Genomic DNA, 16,101 nt, shown 5'->3' with positions numbered 1-16,101 from the left:
CTCAGTGGTGCGCCTGTAGGGCATGAGGTCCTTACTGACTTGCTTCAGTGGCCCAAATCTCTTAAAATGGCTGCTGGGCCCCTGACTGCACCACCACCTCATGTCTGTATGTAAGAACCCAAAGCGTGGATATGAAAATGTGACAAGCTTTTGGAGCGCGAGGGGGGGGGAAAAAAAAAAAAAAAAAAAAAAAACACTACTAGAAGCAGGTCAAGTAGTCCATTTTCTTATTTTATTCCTGTGTTAATACAATAAATATACAAAACTCAAAACTACTTGACATGCGACTGCAGAGGGAGACAAGAGTGCATTTGTACAGTACGATGAAATTATTCAGGACGACAGGCAACCACTCGTCAATTATCATTAATGTTTTTTGTTTTCGTTTTTTACAAAATATACAAATATCCCTTAGGTTTGCTCGAACGAACTTCGCATCACCACCTCCTCAGTGTTTCAACTAATAAGGTCATCGAGTTCAAAATCACAACTTAAAAGCCACGATCCAACACACGCACAGGCTCGTGTTACATCTTTCTATGGACTTGCCCATTTGATTCGTAATAATATAGAACAAACATTCAGGTGCCATTTGTTGAAATGTTCTTTATATATTTAAAAAAAAAAAAATTGGGAAGAACAACTTGCAGCAGCTCATCTCGACAGGATAGAATTGGAAACCCTACAAAAGCAAAAGGGGAGAATGGGGGGAAGGGACACGATTTTAAAACAAAGCTATGAGCAGAACGTCTCATAGTAACGTGTTCGTGTGACTGTGTCAGTTCTGAAGTCAATACTGTAAAGAGCTGACTGAAGCTACCACACACAAATTCTCTCTCGAAACACAGACAGCCCATAATCTTCGGAGTTGTTTCTCAATGTTCAAGGCTGCATTAAATGAGGAATACTTAAACATAATCTAAAACCTAAAGTGTCCTGTCGGACTTGAAATGATGAGACAACTTAAATATATAAACCTAAGAGAGATCATTTGCTGTGGAGTTAAACAGCTTAAGACTCGCTCATTCACTCAACACACTCACTCACTCTCTCCCCCACCAACACGAGTGCGAGCATGCGATTATTTTTTTTCTCTATTTTTCGGCATCTCTGAAGCATGACACTAGAAAAACAGAGGTGGGAGGCTTTCGCTGCAGATAGCGTTTTCTTCTATCGAGGCTTTTACTACTCACTGGTACCATAAAACTTCAGATACAAGACCTGGACGGAGGCTTAGTGAGCTTCTCAAGCATGTCTAATCCAACTCTTGTGTTTGGAGACCATCGAACAAGCCTCAGAAGCGAAGTGAAGGAGTGTCAACTTATTTTCAGAAAAGCAGGAACAGCGTGTAAGGCAAAATCGGAGACTTTAAAAAAAAAAAAAAGCAACAGAAGAGCCACCTGAATCTCCCACTGGGTGTGTTCAGCGAGGGACGCTCCTATTGGCCAATGAGGGGCAGGAATGAAACGCTTGTTGGAGTGAGATATTAGTGGATTGTGTGGATGACATTTCAACTCTGTTCTGTTCGCTTTCGATGTTTACAGCAAGTGGACAGAATGCTTGCTGACACCACTTCCTATTTTGTTAAATGAGAAACATAACTCAGCACACACTCACTCTCTGAATGGACAATTTGAAAGTGACTGAAGTATCTCTCTCTCTCCCACACACACACACACACACACACACATGATCTCAGTGTGACAGCCAGTTGAGTGCATCTGCTGAGTGAAGGGGATAGAGTCACAGTTAGCCAATGGCGTGCACCGAATCGATGAAGGGGCAGAGTCTGGGATCCTCCACATCTGAAACAGGCTTACAGGTGACTCAAGTCAAAGGAGTACAATAAGAAAGAATGAAAAACAGGGGAAAGTGGGAGGAGCTTGAAGTCGGGCCTGCTCTTGATCGGCCGATCAGAACTGCTCTTTGAAGGCTCCGCGAGCAGCGGTCGAGGCGGCGTTAGCGGCCGCTGTTTGGACCGTTTTGTTGGACATGACGCCGGTGGCGAATTCCTGTTGGGCCTTCTCAAAGCTCGCACCAGTGGTCCGGTACAGCCCGTGGACCTACACACACACACACACAAAATAGAAAGATAGTGATGTAAAGTCCCTAGACGATCTTCTTTTGGGTAAGTATTCTCAGGACAAACCACAAACAAACCGGCCTGCACATACACACACCAGGGCTCTACGTTAACTTTGAGACATGGTTGCCCATTCGGGCAACCATTTGTAGAAATCTGGTTGCCCGAACTCAGAACATGGTTGCCCAAATATTACATACTTTTTTCCTTTGAATATGCCACAAACACATATGCTTACAACACAATGTTCACTCACATGCTCTACTAATGCCTCTTAAAAGCTTATTTTGTTGATTTTCTTATCCCTCTTTGTGTTCCCTTGGTTTCTGGGTTCAATTATATCGTGTCTAACCACTTTTTGTGTAAACCACCATGAATGTGCATTGTGTTCTTTTGTGTGCTCATAAAAAAAGCAGATTAATTAAACATTTGTTAATTACTTTGCTCCCCCTTGTGTATCTTTGTATGAAGACATATAAAGATAAACAGAGCTGTCAGTAAGCATTGCCCTAACATTTATATAACAGCTTGTTCTTTGTGCTGTAGCCTGTTTTTAGCTTGCTCTATGTACTACACTGGGAATTTGCATTTTTGTTTATTTCAAAGGTGATAATGAACAATTCCCTATTATCTCTCTCTCTCTCTCTCGCTGTGTGTGTAGATGCGTTTCATGCTGTTGTTTAGCCGGCAGGGGAAGCTGCGGCTGCAGAAATCCACTGATGAGCTTGATTGAGTTTTCTTTTTCTTCTCTTCCTTGTCTTTATTTTAAAACCCAATTTCTCCAAACCAGACATAATGCCAAAGTTTGTGACTTTGTTTATTTTATTTTTTTATTTATTATTCAACCTTCTCAGACGCTGTCTGTATCGACAAGCATTGACACTAGCGCCCCGTGCGAGTAATGCGGTAATTAGTCATGTAGTGAAGGACATGCCAATAGAACACTGAATATGCACTACGCGATAATTATTAGCAATGGGGAAACTGCATTGCGAGCCCGTGATGTGCAAATGTGAATTCCGCTAGTTGTTGAACATCCCGTAATGATAACATGGACGCGGTCTTTCCGAGTCAAACAATCGCAAATCGTGATGGAATTTCATCATAATATGAATGAATAAACATGGTTTTTCATGCAAGTTGACATATTTGGGTAGTTGCCCGATCGGTAGGGCTGTAACGATACACCCAACTCACGATTCGTATCGCGATTTTTGACCCACGATTCGATACGCCCACGCTTTTTTTTTTTTAAATGTTTTTTTTAAAGTAGTAAATTTGACTTAACATTTACTTACTTACATTAACTATTTAATAACAAATAATTCAGACCACTGCAGAGAATGAGTAATATGTATGCAAAAATGAACAAATGTATATCCAAAGATTGTTTTATTTCTCAAAATAATACTGTTGAGCCGGAAGTTCTGTTTTTTTCGGTTCTGAAAAAGTCATTTTTCCAAATCGTGTAAATCCGTTAAGATTTTTTTTTTGGGGGGGGGGGGGGGGGGGGGGGGGCGCTCTTTCACTGTCTCACTCTCATAGGGCCAATGATTTTCTGTGATCGTGGAAAACAGATGGAAATTACGGAATTTTTATAGTGAAACATTGCTCGCGTGTCAAAATGTAACTGCCGCAGAAGGCTTCCGCCCAAGCAGACATGCCTTCAGTGTTGCCACATATTGCTAACGTTTTCCACCCCAAAATATGTTCAAAACCAGCCAAAAAGCACCTAAAACTGCCCAATCTGGCAACACTGCATGCCTTTCCGGTCAAGTGATTGTGATTGGCTTGTGGCACACCTAGCCAGCCAATGAGCTGCTTGTTTACAGATTCGCTCCCCGTGTCGCAACCAGAATGGCGACCGCTTGAAAGAAATGAATGCTCTGCCAGTGGCGAGTGTGGACGTTGCGTGACTCGCAGAAGATTGTCGCAGGTCGGCTAAAAAACGACTTACTAATAGATATAAAAAAATAAAAGTAATTTAAGTAAGTTTAAAATGTAATTTAAATAAAAAGTAAAGTATTCATAAATTGAAGTTTGGAAGCGCCTCTGTTTTTGGGCTGAGGAGAAGTTTGAAAGGGTGTACCGCGATTCTGCCTTCTTGTATCGCGATACGGATTGTGGCTCTGCGTATCGCGATTTCGATTTGCATATCGTTACAGCCCTACCGATCGGGCAAGCATTTGTGAGAGTCTGGTTGCCTGAATCTATTGAATGGTTGCCCCGGGCAATCGGGCTACTGTTAATGGCGAGGCCTGCACACACACACACACACACACACAGTTCCCACTACCCATTATCCATATGCCAACTTTCCCACCTCAGAAAAGCAGCTTTACCTTTTTAAACATGATGAGAGAGATGACAGCAGAGGCAGTAAACAGAGCAGCAATCAGGATCATGATGATGCCAACAGGAATGCTCGTATTAAGGCCAGTAAGCGCCGAGATCCAACCACTACACACACAAACAGCATAAACACAATGCTTTAAATGTGCCATTCAATTAGCCTAGTTTTCCTAAAATGAGATGAAAAAGCAATTCTTAAAAACTGCTGGAAGAGGAAATAAGCGCATGGCAATACCTGACTCCCCAGCCTGTGATGCCAATGGCCTGCATCACATGGACACCGAACTGGCAAATATAGACGAAGAAAAACACAAAGAAGCGGAAAGAGCTGTCACTCCTAGAGAGAGACGAGAATGAATATTGTTAAGGGCCCGGTCCCACAACACCGATACCTAGAACTACAACAATAAATAAATCGGTCCCTTGCAGTTTGTGGTCACACCAGACCGATAACGATACCTATAGCCCAGGCCTGGGTTTATCGGTATCGGCGAGACTGCTTCTGGAGCCATTTTTCCAGACCTGGACCTGAGCCGATGAAACATCTGACCAATCAGGTAATGGTTTACATGTGATGTCTGAGAACGTGCTATTTTTCCCGGGTATCTTTGTACATCCTTGTTGCATCAATGGAGAAGCTGATTAGAGAAACGTCAATGAATCCCACACTTTGACAAAAAACACAAGCTGTACAAAGATACAGCCAAAAAGGAAGATGTATAGAAGATCATCGGCAGTAGAGTGGGTATGACTGGTGTGTAGTGTGCGTTGGCTGCACGCTCTAAAATCTCTGTAAACCATGCCCATGTTACCCAGCATCTGCTGTTGAACATGGGGGGGATTTGAGTGCGAAGTGTCATGCCGTGCTGCAAGTTGAGCCAATTTAAACCGAGATTTTAGAGTAGGGGTCACCTAACTTTTTTCTCTGGGGGCCACATTGTCGTTCCTGACTGTGATGGGGGCCGGGGTCGGGTCAGCTATATCACATAGAATTGTATGACCCAGACAAATATGACCACCAGCAGGCCTCATTGTGTAGTAGAGATTACTAGCCTGGCACGGCCATCCCCACTACTATATCCATACTACTATATCAACACTTGATTCCGGGCACATATTTGTTTATCTTTACTAGTGGTTTGCAAAAGTAGTAATCAAGTCTTCACACTTTGTTTTAATTTGAAATACCACAGATATTCCATTTATTTATTTTCTAATAAAAATATCAAAGCTGTCAAGGTAAGAAACATCTGCCTAGTTGAGGTGATTGACACTGGCAAAGGTGAGTGGAAAATTATAAATTGTAGGTAGGCCTGTTGATATTATTAATAATATAAATAATTGTATGCAGCACTTAATAAAGGTCAAATAAATAGGCCTATAAAATAAATACATTTTAAAAAACAGTGAAATTATAATATGAGCAATAGATCAATAGATCACAGCAGTTGTGCTGTGTCCTGCACGTCATTGCTCTCATCCATGGCCAAAGCAAAAAACTCGAATTCTGATGCTCTCTCATTCAGCTGGTCATACACGTTGTCCCCCAAATCTTCGGTTCGCCTGGTCATAGTAGGTGCGGAGAGACTCACCGCGTTGAGCGCATCCTTCTTGTTGGGACACGCCTCCTCGGCCACAGCAAGCATGCATACTTTAACAAAGTCCCCATCAGTAAACGGCTTTCCATGGGTAGCTAGTAGGTGAGCTACCTTATAGCTAGCTCAGACAGCAGCCTGGTTGATCTGGGTTTGGCGAAGGAATACATTCTGTTGTGCAGCCAGTCCGCATTTCATCCTCCGAATCCTGTCTTCTCTTATTTGCCCTCGCAAACTAGCATACTCTTTGTGGCGGGTTTCATAGTGACGACGCAGATTATATTCTTTGAAAACCGGCACACTTTCTTTACATACAAGATAAACTGCACGGTCCTTACACTGAACGAAAAAATAACCGGTGGTCCACTGTTCTTTAAAAACTCTGCGCACTCTGTCAGCTTTTCGCTTACCGCTAGCCATTTTGCTGTCCTGAACACTGACAGTTCTCTGCGCATGCGCTGCCCGTCACTGCTTGATCGCGAGCATATGACGAAAATTCGGAAAATATGAATAGTTCATTTTGTAACTAAATATCAATTTTAATTGATAAAATCAACAAAATACAACATGCAGACATGTTATTATTTGCCAAAAAGCAATTTAAAAAAAATAGGCCATGACCACTTTTGGGGATTGCCTCATAGGGCCGGTTCAAGTGATGGGGGGCAGAGGGGCTGGGGGGGCCGGTCAAAGGGGGGTGGCGGGCCGGATCTGGCCTGCGGGCCGTAGTTTGGTGACCCCTGTTTTAGAGTGTGTAGCCACAAATACTACCCATGGATCATGTTAAAAAATGCTTTGCCGCATGGGGTCTCATGTCTGATACACTTCCCTATATGCCCACTACCAAATAATATATTATTTAAGTATCTAAATTAGATGAAACAAATCTAGTCACTTTTCTCACACCCGAGTCAGAGCACTGAGTGACCACTTACGCATTCACAAAAGAATATTTCACATAATGATATGATCCCCTTCACTCTTTGGATTTCTATTAGTTTCTCTTTCGCGGTGGGAACACCCACTGTAAACAGGATAATCAGCCACAGTTTAGGCTACCTGTTTGTGTTAAAGGTTCATTTATTAGCACTCTCAAAGCAAAACACACAGACATGCGTCTTATGCGTGTACAGTGTATAGCTGCGTCAGTCATGCCACTGACCGTCCGAGTGGGGTGCGGGTCTGTTACGTACGGGAGCGCCAGGAATCTGAGATTAGCGGTTATCTCTGTGCTGCAGGATTTCATGCACCCAGATTCTTCTTTCGGCTTTGCCTTCTGTGCAAAATGGGCATCAAAAGCAGCTCTTCCTCGCTGTCATGGTCAGCCGTTGGGTGCTGCTGAGTGCACTGGGTGTGCCCACAAACAGCATACAACCGCTACATTTTCCCACGAAAACTAACCACCGATAGTCAGGATTATAGTTGTGGTGTGACTGCTCCAGACTGGAACTAAATCCAGGTACTGTCATCGTTATCGGTGTTGTGGGACCGGTGCATAAATGTCTGTTCAACTGCAACATTTTATTTATTAAAAGAACATCATGTCATTTTTCATTACAGCATTATGTTTACCCAAAACAAATCAGTTCCTGGCATCACTTACTGTCCATGATAGCAGTTACAGGAGTCATTCCCTCACTAGGGTGTTTATTTTTTAAATCTCCCTAGCGAATTATTAGTCATCTCCTCACTTAATTTATCATCCACCTTACCACATCAACAACTACACACTTTAAATGTGTTTTAAAGGTTGTCTTGCCAAAAGGCTTAGCGACATTTTGTTCAATTATGTAATACAGCAACAAAGTTCTTAAAAAAGGAGGAGTGCATTTTTAAGCACTGTTTACAACAGAGTATGAAAAGTTTAGAGCAGGTTAGGCTTAGCTGAACTCTCAGCAATGTCAGAGTAATAGACCTAACCCATAACTACATCATCGCTTGTGTACCGCAATGCATTAGGGGTTGTTTTACAATCAGGGTGCAAAGTTTGTGTCACAGGGGTCCAAAATTCAAATTGATTCAAACTGGTTCTTGTACCAGTTTTTAAGTGAAGGACAAGTTAAAGAACAGATCTCAGGTAATTTTTTGATATGTGTATGGTAGTTTTGTGTAATCTGCTATAAGATGGGAGAAACAAATGAAGTGATTCTCGGGGAGGACATTTTTGACAATTCAGAATCCACTACTTCCATAGTGCTTTTAAATACAAGGCTGTAAGCTTTGTGTTAGTTGTCTCTAATATTTATGTCCCAATATCTTGACCACATTTTAGGATGAAAATCATCATTTTAGATACGTTATGTTATTTTATATTGAAAAATGAGCTGTCTTGGAGAGGACATTTTTTTTTTTTTACACAATTACATACTAATTTGATCAAAATAGTCTGAAAACTTACTGGCATTCAACATTAAAACTTAACTATGTTTCCAATGAAATGGAACCAAATATTTGTTTTATGGTATAAAAAATGATTTAAGTGCATCCCTTTTGGAGCTACCTGTGGTCAAAAAAGCACTTTTTCTAAATGACACGAGTAATTTTGCTAAATATGACATATATTGCCATACATTCACCAAAAATAACGTTATCACCAAATTTTTTTTGCATGGTAAATAGAGCTATCACAGGGCTACAATAAACAACCAAGTTTATTTAGTCAAGCTTTTTGATATTGAAGATAAGTGTTAAATGTGATTTTTAGCTTGCGTACCCTGATTGTAAAACAACCCTTATGGGTGATACCTGAGGGTCAGTTTCGCCGGATTGTTTACTTTCACCTTTGTTAAACACTGCATTGTTTTGTCTAACCGGTTTTAACCATGCTAAAGTGAATTGCTGTGTGCTTTAAGCCTAGGTCACAACCGGCCGTACGTGCTCCTACGGCCGGTCTACGTACAAAAAAACGCAAGAAACGCACGGAGGGCGCGCGTGACGTGCTGATTTTCGAGCCGTAGACTGGCCACAGAGGTTCTTTGTCATGTCAAACAAACTCTACTGGCGCTTACATTTTTTTCAGGTTGCAAGACAAACTTACGGCCAACGTGCGTCTTTCTCCATGAACAAAAAAAAAACCACAGCGATTTGGGAAACGCCAAAAATCGCACGGCCAAAAAATTGTACGTCCGGTTGTGACCTAGGCTTAACCATGTCTCCACAACAAAGAGAAGCCCTAATTTGAGCTTTTATCAGCTGCCAGTCGAGAAGAAAGAAATGGATAAAGTTTAACCCGCAACGAAAACCTTCGAACTGAATCAAAATGGACAAGTGCTTGTAGCTTACATTTCTCTGGTGGGAAAAAGACGGACTTAAACTGTGACCCGGCAATATTTCCATGGTCTGCGGAATGGCCTTCGGTTATAGAAGATTATAACAGTCAACACTGTTCATCGCTTGAAACTAGCGATATTCCAAAGCCTGTAAAACAAAGACGCATTCTTCGGCCTTTGCCTTTCAAAGTGCCGAAGCACTCGGCAGCTGAACGAGCCTGTCGGACCGATAAAACTCCCAAAACACGAAGGGTTCTCTTTCGGGTATGTGTAACGTTCAGTGTACCTCACTAGCGGCATTTATTGAAGAAAACGCATTTATACCGAACACGACACGGCAGATCAGCGGGTTTCCAAAGTTTTTTTTTTTTTTGGGCTAATGTTTTCTGATATCAAGTTTTATTTAACTAATCACTCATTTATAAAATGTTTTGATGCTGTTTGTCTGGGCTCGGGATCATGAAGCAATCTTAGACTTGAGTCAGTCAACAGTTGATTGTGTTCATAACACAAATCAACTGTTAATGTATCTGTAACTTTCATTGTGCTGGATCACGGTTAAGTACAAGGCTAAGATTTCATTAGAACAACGCTACTTAAAAAATGGTAAGGAAGAACTGAAGATTAAAAGAAACAAATTTAGACTTAAGTATAAGATTGCTTCATGATCCAATATACGTCCTCAGAAATAAGACATTCTGAGAGTTGAGGTTGTACAGTGTGGTAGACTGGCCCTGTGTCCGAAATCACTCCCTACTCACTATATAGGGCACTATATAGTGAGGACGCCATTTTGCAGCGCTGTCCGAAACGATAGTGAGGATTATTACACCCTATATAGTGCACTCAAAGTATCCCACAATGCATCATTAAAAAGTGGTGTACTAACCAAGCAATATATCCCATCATGCATTGCGGGCACGCTGAAAGAAATCAAACTAAGAGTCTCAAATCTGATTTAAGAAAAGGCAGCAGCAAAGAAGAAAAGTAATCAGCCTTGATTTAAAAGAACTGAAAGATGCAGGTACTTCGTATTTATCAACGTGGGAAATGCGCTCAGTAAAATAATGGATATCACAAAAATACAGTACATGCATGTATATATTATTTTGAAAACCCACCAGCCGCCTGATCTGGCACGTTTTAATTGTGCGACAGTAATGACATAAATACCAGCGCGACGGACTAGTGTCCGAAAGCCTTTTTTCATTTTACAAAGGAGCTCACTATATAGTCTTCTATATAGTAATTCCCTGTATAAGGAGTAGTGAACGAGTGAGCGATTTTGGACACAGGGCATGTATAGACTCTTACCTTCTCACCAAGCTTGATTTGAATTCTGATTTTCCTTCTGTAAACCCTCGACATGTTATCCACCTCTTTAAACCACCAATTTCATCATCTTCTACGACAGAGCACGGCAAAACTGCTCCCCTCACATCGCTCTCACGTAAAATTAATCTGACATCCATCATATCGCTCAACTACCGACCCCGGCAATTCCCCACAATGCATTGCAGTAAACAAGTGATGCCGTAGTGATGCTTGGGAGCTATTCAAATGAGTGTGTGTTACCTGAATGCTCCATACAGAGGTCTGTACCAGCAGACAAAGGAGCAGGGAGTGAAGAGCATGAACCACAGCATGGCCAGGCCAAAGTCGACACCACGTTGTGAATCTACACAAAACCATGCCAAGCAGCCGAAGATGTTCAAGAACAGTGTTCCTGTGTGGACTGGGGACACACACACACGCTATACATCAGTTCTCCAACAAGTCAACTACAGCAAACAGTGAAAGCAGGGAAGCATTACTCACATTTAGCACTTGACATTCACTAAAACACATCACAAAAGTTCTTGAGTATGTGGTGAACAGGAATGGTGCCAGGATTTTTCGTTCTGGGTCCAGGGACCCACCTGACTGACCAAACTGAGGTCCCTGGCTTTTTTTGCGGGTCCCAAATATTTTTATATATATATATATATATATATATATATATATATATATATATATATATATATATATATATGAGTGATTCCACGCTTATGGGTACTGAAATGGGGACATGAACTTATTTTTAAAAATTCACCTAAAACCATTTCTTTTTTTTACCATCAGGTCACAAAACATGTAATCTTTAATGAATGATATGTTAAAAGATAACTTTAATTTTCTGAGATGTAATAAAAACATATTTATATGCCAAAGTCAAGCCTATGAGTTCCAAAATGATGTCTGTTACATTACTTCTGTTACGATTGTCCATCTCGCGTCTGTTACAAATTAATTACAATCTAGCTATATACCATGTTAATCTTATTGAAATAATGTGCATGTTTATTCTACTACACGTTTATTAATTATATTTGCTAAAACATCACTGCCCTATGTTTCAAAAAATAATTCTACATTGTTAAAATTGAGAATATATATGTCCACAACACTTCTGTTACGTTCTGACTTTGGCATATAAATGTTTTTATTACATCTCAGAAAATTAAAGTTATCTTTTAACATATCATTCATTAAAGATTCCATGTTTTGTGACCTGATGGTAAAAAAAAGAAATGGTTTTAGGTGAATTTTTAAAAATAAGTTCATGTCCCCATTTCAGTCCCCATAAGCGTGGAATCACTCATATTATATATATATATATATATATATATATATATATATATATATATATATATATATATATATATATATATACACACACACACACACACACACACATACATACACACACACTGGGTGAGATTTGCTGGGGGGGATGGGGGGGGATCACCCCCCCTCTGGTTTTTATCTCTGCTGAAAAAAAATCCTCGGGGACAACCCCGTCAATAAAACAAACAAACCAAAAAAAAAAGTTGACATGACAGGCATGTTGTGACAGTTTTCTATGGTCTACATTGCACTCACTTTCAAAATGACCCGAAGTGGCAGCTTTGATGTTCACGAACGTCCCCAGCAAATAGATACATTGTAGATAATAACAATATCTTTGCGTTCTATGCAGGGATGCAAACAGCGCGCCTTTTGGCGGATGCCGCCTTTTTCACGGCTGATTTTTTTTTTTTTTAGGGGGGACGTTGGAGTGTCTGATTATAATTTTAAAGTAAATTCTGTATTAAAATTACTAAATAAGCAAATCCGTTACAGTCCATGAAACAGGAAGCATAAGGATGAGAAAAAAAACAGTTTAAATCGGAAAGCTGCGCACAGTGTGAACTGCGCCATCAGAGCAAACTATTCATTTAGTATTCATGTATTTTAGTGATTTTCAAGTCACTGTCCATTTAATCCGGAGAGAGAGAAACATCACAGCAATGCGACAAGCAATGCGAACTTTGTTGTGTTAGTGTTCGTGTATTTAGTCAGAGAGATAGGAAGATGAATTTACTATCTCTGGTTTAGTGTTCGTTTTCATTTAGTGTTATTCATTTGATATCATCGGATGTTATTGAGCTGTTAGCCTATTGTTACCTTAATTTTGTGACGTTTCATGATTTAAAAAAAAAAAAAAAAAACATCCCCCCCCTTCTGTTTTTGACAAATCGCACCCTGTGTGTGTGTGTGTGTGTGTGTGTGTGTGTATATATATATATATATATATGTGTGTGTGTGTGTAAAATATTTAATCGCGATTAATGTCGCAACTGTCATAGTTAACTCGTGATTAATTGCAATTTAATCGCACATTTTTGTCACATGAAAAACCATTGTAATTCTCTTATCAGCATAAAAAAGTGAATGGGCTTGCTTTGTACCAATGTTTTTTTTTATTTTTTATTGTAGAGCATAACACGTCTTGTCACAGCCACTGACATCCATAAGTTCCATATTAGATGAGAAAACCAAGGGATAAAAAATAAAGTGCATATCACTGAAAATAAAAAACTGTTTTATTTTACTCTTCATGAGTTTCTTTTGAAGAGAAGTATTTGCCATAAAAGAAGAAAAAAAACATAAAAATAAAAAATATGTAGGCACAAAAGCAGCCCCCTAAAATTGGCTGATACAAAATGAAAAGTGTCCTTTGAGTGGAGCAGTACGCGATAGATAGCTCAGGTAAGCTAATCAGTCAGCATACCGTAGCAAGCTACCAAAACCTGAGGCCAAAATAACCAACCTACAAGACTGAATATGATAAATGATGGAAATAGTGGAAAAACTGGAAATAGTGAATGAAAATAAAAATTTACTGTTTTATTTATTGAGTCACCACACAGACCTACTCTCGCTGAATAAAGTGAGCTGAATGACCGCTAAACTGAGTTCGGCCAGGTTCTATCGTCATACCCAGCGCTCGAAACTAACGGTGTCCCGACGTCCCGGGGACCATAAAAAATGTCATCGGGACACAAAATTATCATATCTGGGACAATCCCGGGACAATGGAAAAAAATAGATCTAGAAAAAGAAGTTCTACATTAAAGGTGCAGTACGAGATTTTGGAATAACTGTTCCCGCAAGCCATATTTTGAAAAGAAACACTCCCACCCCCCGCGTCTCAACCCCTCCTCCCCCTTATAAAGCCTGAGAAATTCCGGCTTTATAATGGGTGTCTATTGCGTTACACACCAGTGCAGCTCGTTAAGTTATAGTGTAGAGAGCTTGGAAAAATAGCTCAAACTTTCTCATTTAAACTGTGTTTTCAGCCCCAATTTTCACTCCCCACACACAATTTTCTCAAAAGTAGTAGCCACGCTTGTCCTGATTCACACAATGTGTCTACCTGAGCGATAGGATTTACAGTTTTTGAATGAGAAGCCTGAAAGTAACGAGAGCACAGCCGCGCAGCCTCATAGACTCCCATTATAAACGTGGCAGAAAAGTCACTCATTTTTAACTTGCTCTAGTGACCTCATTTTTTATACTACAGACAAAAAAATTACATCCATGTGTTCAGGAGAGCCTTGTGGCGCTCACTGTGAAAGAATTTTGTGAATATCTCCTTCTGTTTTCGTGTAAATCCCCGTTGTTTGGAGGGAGCGCACTGAGAGAATCCTGCGCTCTGTGTGACACTCTGCTCGCTCTCACACACACACAGAAGGGACGGGCTGCTCGCGGGCTTCAGTCTGATTGACGTGTCAGTATCCAATCATTTTGAGGTGGTACCTCGATAGGATTGGATGGCGTTTTTCCTTTATTTTACACTGTAGACTGGATTAAAATATTTCGTTTTTTGGGTCAAACCTTCTATTGTACTGCTTGCAACATGGGTGTGCATTTCATCCATTGATGGTATGGCTGATGGCTTTCAAAACATCTCTGAATGGGGCAACAGGTATATTACATAAAAATGGATAACGGTAATGGTGAAAATGATAAGTTGGCCTTATATACGCCAACAGATACTCAAGGTATAAGTAGATGAAACGAACATAAAAGGGGTCTTATTTTCAACTAAAGTGTACTGCAGATGTAGTGAGTTGAAACATTTTCTGAATGAGCTAGTTGGCCCCTTTTAAATAAACAGGTATCTATTCATACAGTGAGATCGCCAAAGTTTAATAAACTGAAAATGCAATAACTAATTTTGAAGTAGATGATGTATTGGACATGTGTCACTTGTGTTTTGTGACTTATTGTAAAAATGATATAAAGGGTTCAAAATCGTATAGTTACAAATATAATAGTAACTTCATATGATAATATTAACCACTGGTTATTTCAGAGAGGAAAAAAATGGGGACACTATTGCTTCCATTCGGGACAATACAACACAGAATTCAGGACCACTGGGGGACACAAAGAAAAAAAAGTTAATTTCGAGCCCTGGTCATACCAAAACAAAATACATCACTGATTCCTTCACATTCAGAAAGGTTAAAAACATTCATCATACGTTCAAAAACGTTCATCATAGTGTGGCACTGTATTATCTAATTCTCACTGCTTATAACTCTATACCTACCCGGTGGAGATGAGCTGGGAAACTGAAGACTGAAGGAACAGTATTGAAAAGTATTTTTCCAGTCTCACCTGTGAAAGGTAATCCCATGTGATCTCGTTTGGACGGTAAACCTGTTGGTACAGTTAAACGCATCACATGAATGAGGCATCTTTATTCTCGGCTACTGTCTAGATGCTATACCAGAGACGGTTGAAGAATCTCCACTTTGCCACATCCAATATGGCGGCGAGGATGACGCATGATTCTACGCAGAAGGCGGCGTCTATGTTTATATGTCTATGCCTTTCTCCATCACTCACACTTACTCTTATTGAAGCAGCACGCGACAAGCCTCAACAGGAACTACGGGTGACTCGCAGGGCCAAATTAGAATTTGCGTTAACGGCACTATTTTTTTTTAATCACGATAAATTGAGATCGCGTTAACTTTGACAGCCCTTATATATATATATGTCAGGGAAATGGAATATTTATTTAGCCATACAGTCACGGTGTGCAGCCATGATCGTCAATTTTTTCACCGACAATCCAAGGACTGAAAGGATTTTCGGTCACTCTTTGCAAGTGGTTAACCTGTAATAAAATATAGATTGTATTCAGTCATGTGACTTTTGCTTGAGAGTTTACTTCCAGTGAATGAAGTGGTGGTCATGCAAACCAATTTGGCTGCCATTATGTAATGACCTACTGAAACCGTCTCCAATTATTTTCAGTTTAGAGGCCAATGCAGTCAAGATACCTTCAGAAAGTTGCTCTTTGCAATGGGATAAGTTATTACACGCTAACAAAGGAGGATTTTTCTTTTCTAGTAGTTGAAAAATTATCCATCCATTGGAGTTCCCCGACATCTCAAACTACCTGGTGCTGCAGACATCGTTCGAC

At 40.2% G+C, this 16,101-nt stretch overlaps 1 protein-coding gene across 1 annotated transcript in view; it reads right to left on the bottom strand.

Moving 5' to 3' along the window:
- Nucleotides 1-210: 210 nt before the first annotated feature.
- scamp1 (secretory carrier membrane protein 1) overlaps nucleotides 211-16,101 on the bottom strand; it is a 94,930-nt gene continuing 79,039 nt past the window's right edge. The window contains exons 6-9 of the mRNA XM_060935638.1: nucleotides 10,875-11,034; nucleotides 4,671-4,772; nucleotides 4,426-4,543; nucleotides 211-2,063 (exon numbers count right to left, since the gene is read on the bottom strand). Of these exons, the coding sequence (XP_060791621.1) occupies nucleotides 1,914-2,063; nucleotides 4,426-4,543; nucleotides 4,671-4,772; nucleotides 10,875-11,034 (530 nt within the window). The 3' untranslated portion in view covers nucleotides 211-1,913. The remainder of the gene's footprint in view (nucleotides 2,064-4,425; nucleotides 4,544-4,670; nucleotides 4,773-10,874; nucleotides 11,035-16,101) is intronic.

Source organism: Neoarius graeffei, chromosome 12, assembly GCF_027579695.1.
Source record: "Neoarius graeffei isolate fNeoGra1 chromosome 12, fNeoGra1.pri, whole genome shotgun sequence".
NCBI classification, from domain to species: domain Eukaryota; kingdom Metazoa; phylum Chordata; class Actinopteri; order Siluriformes; family Ariidae; genus Neoarius; species Neoarius graeffei.
The sequence above is the reverse complement of the archived record's forward strand: the minus strand, read 5'-3'. Positions and strand labels throughout refer to the sequence as shown.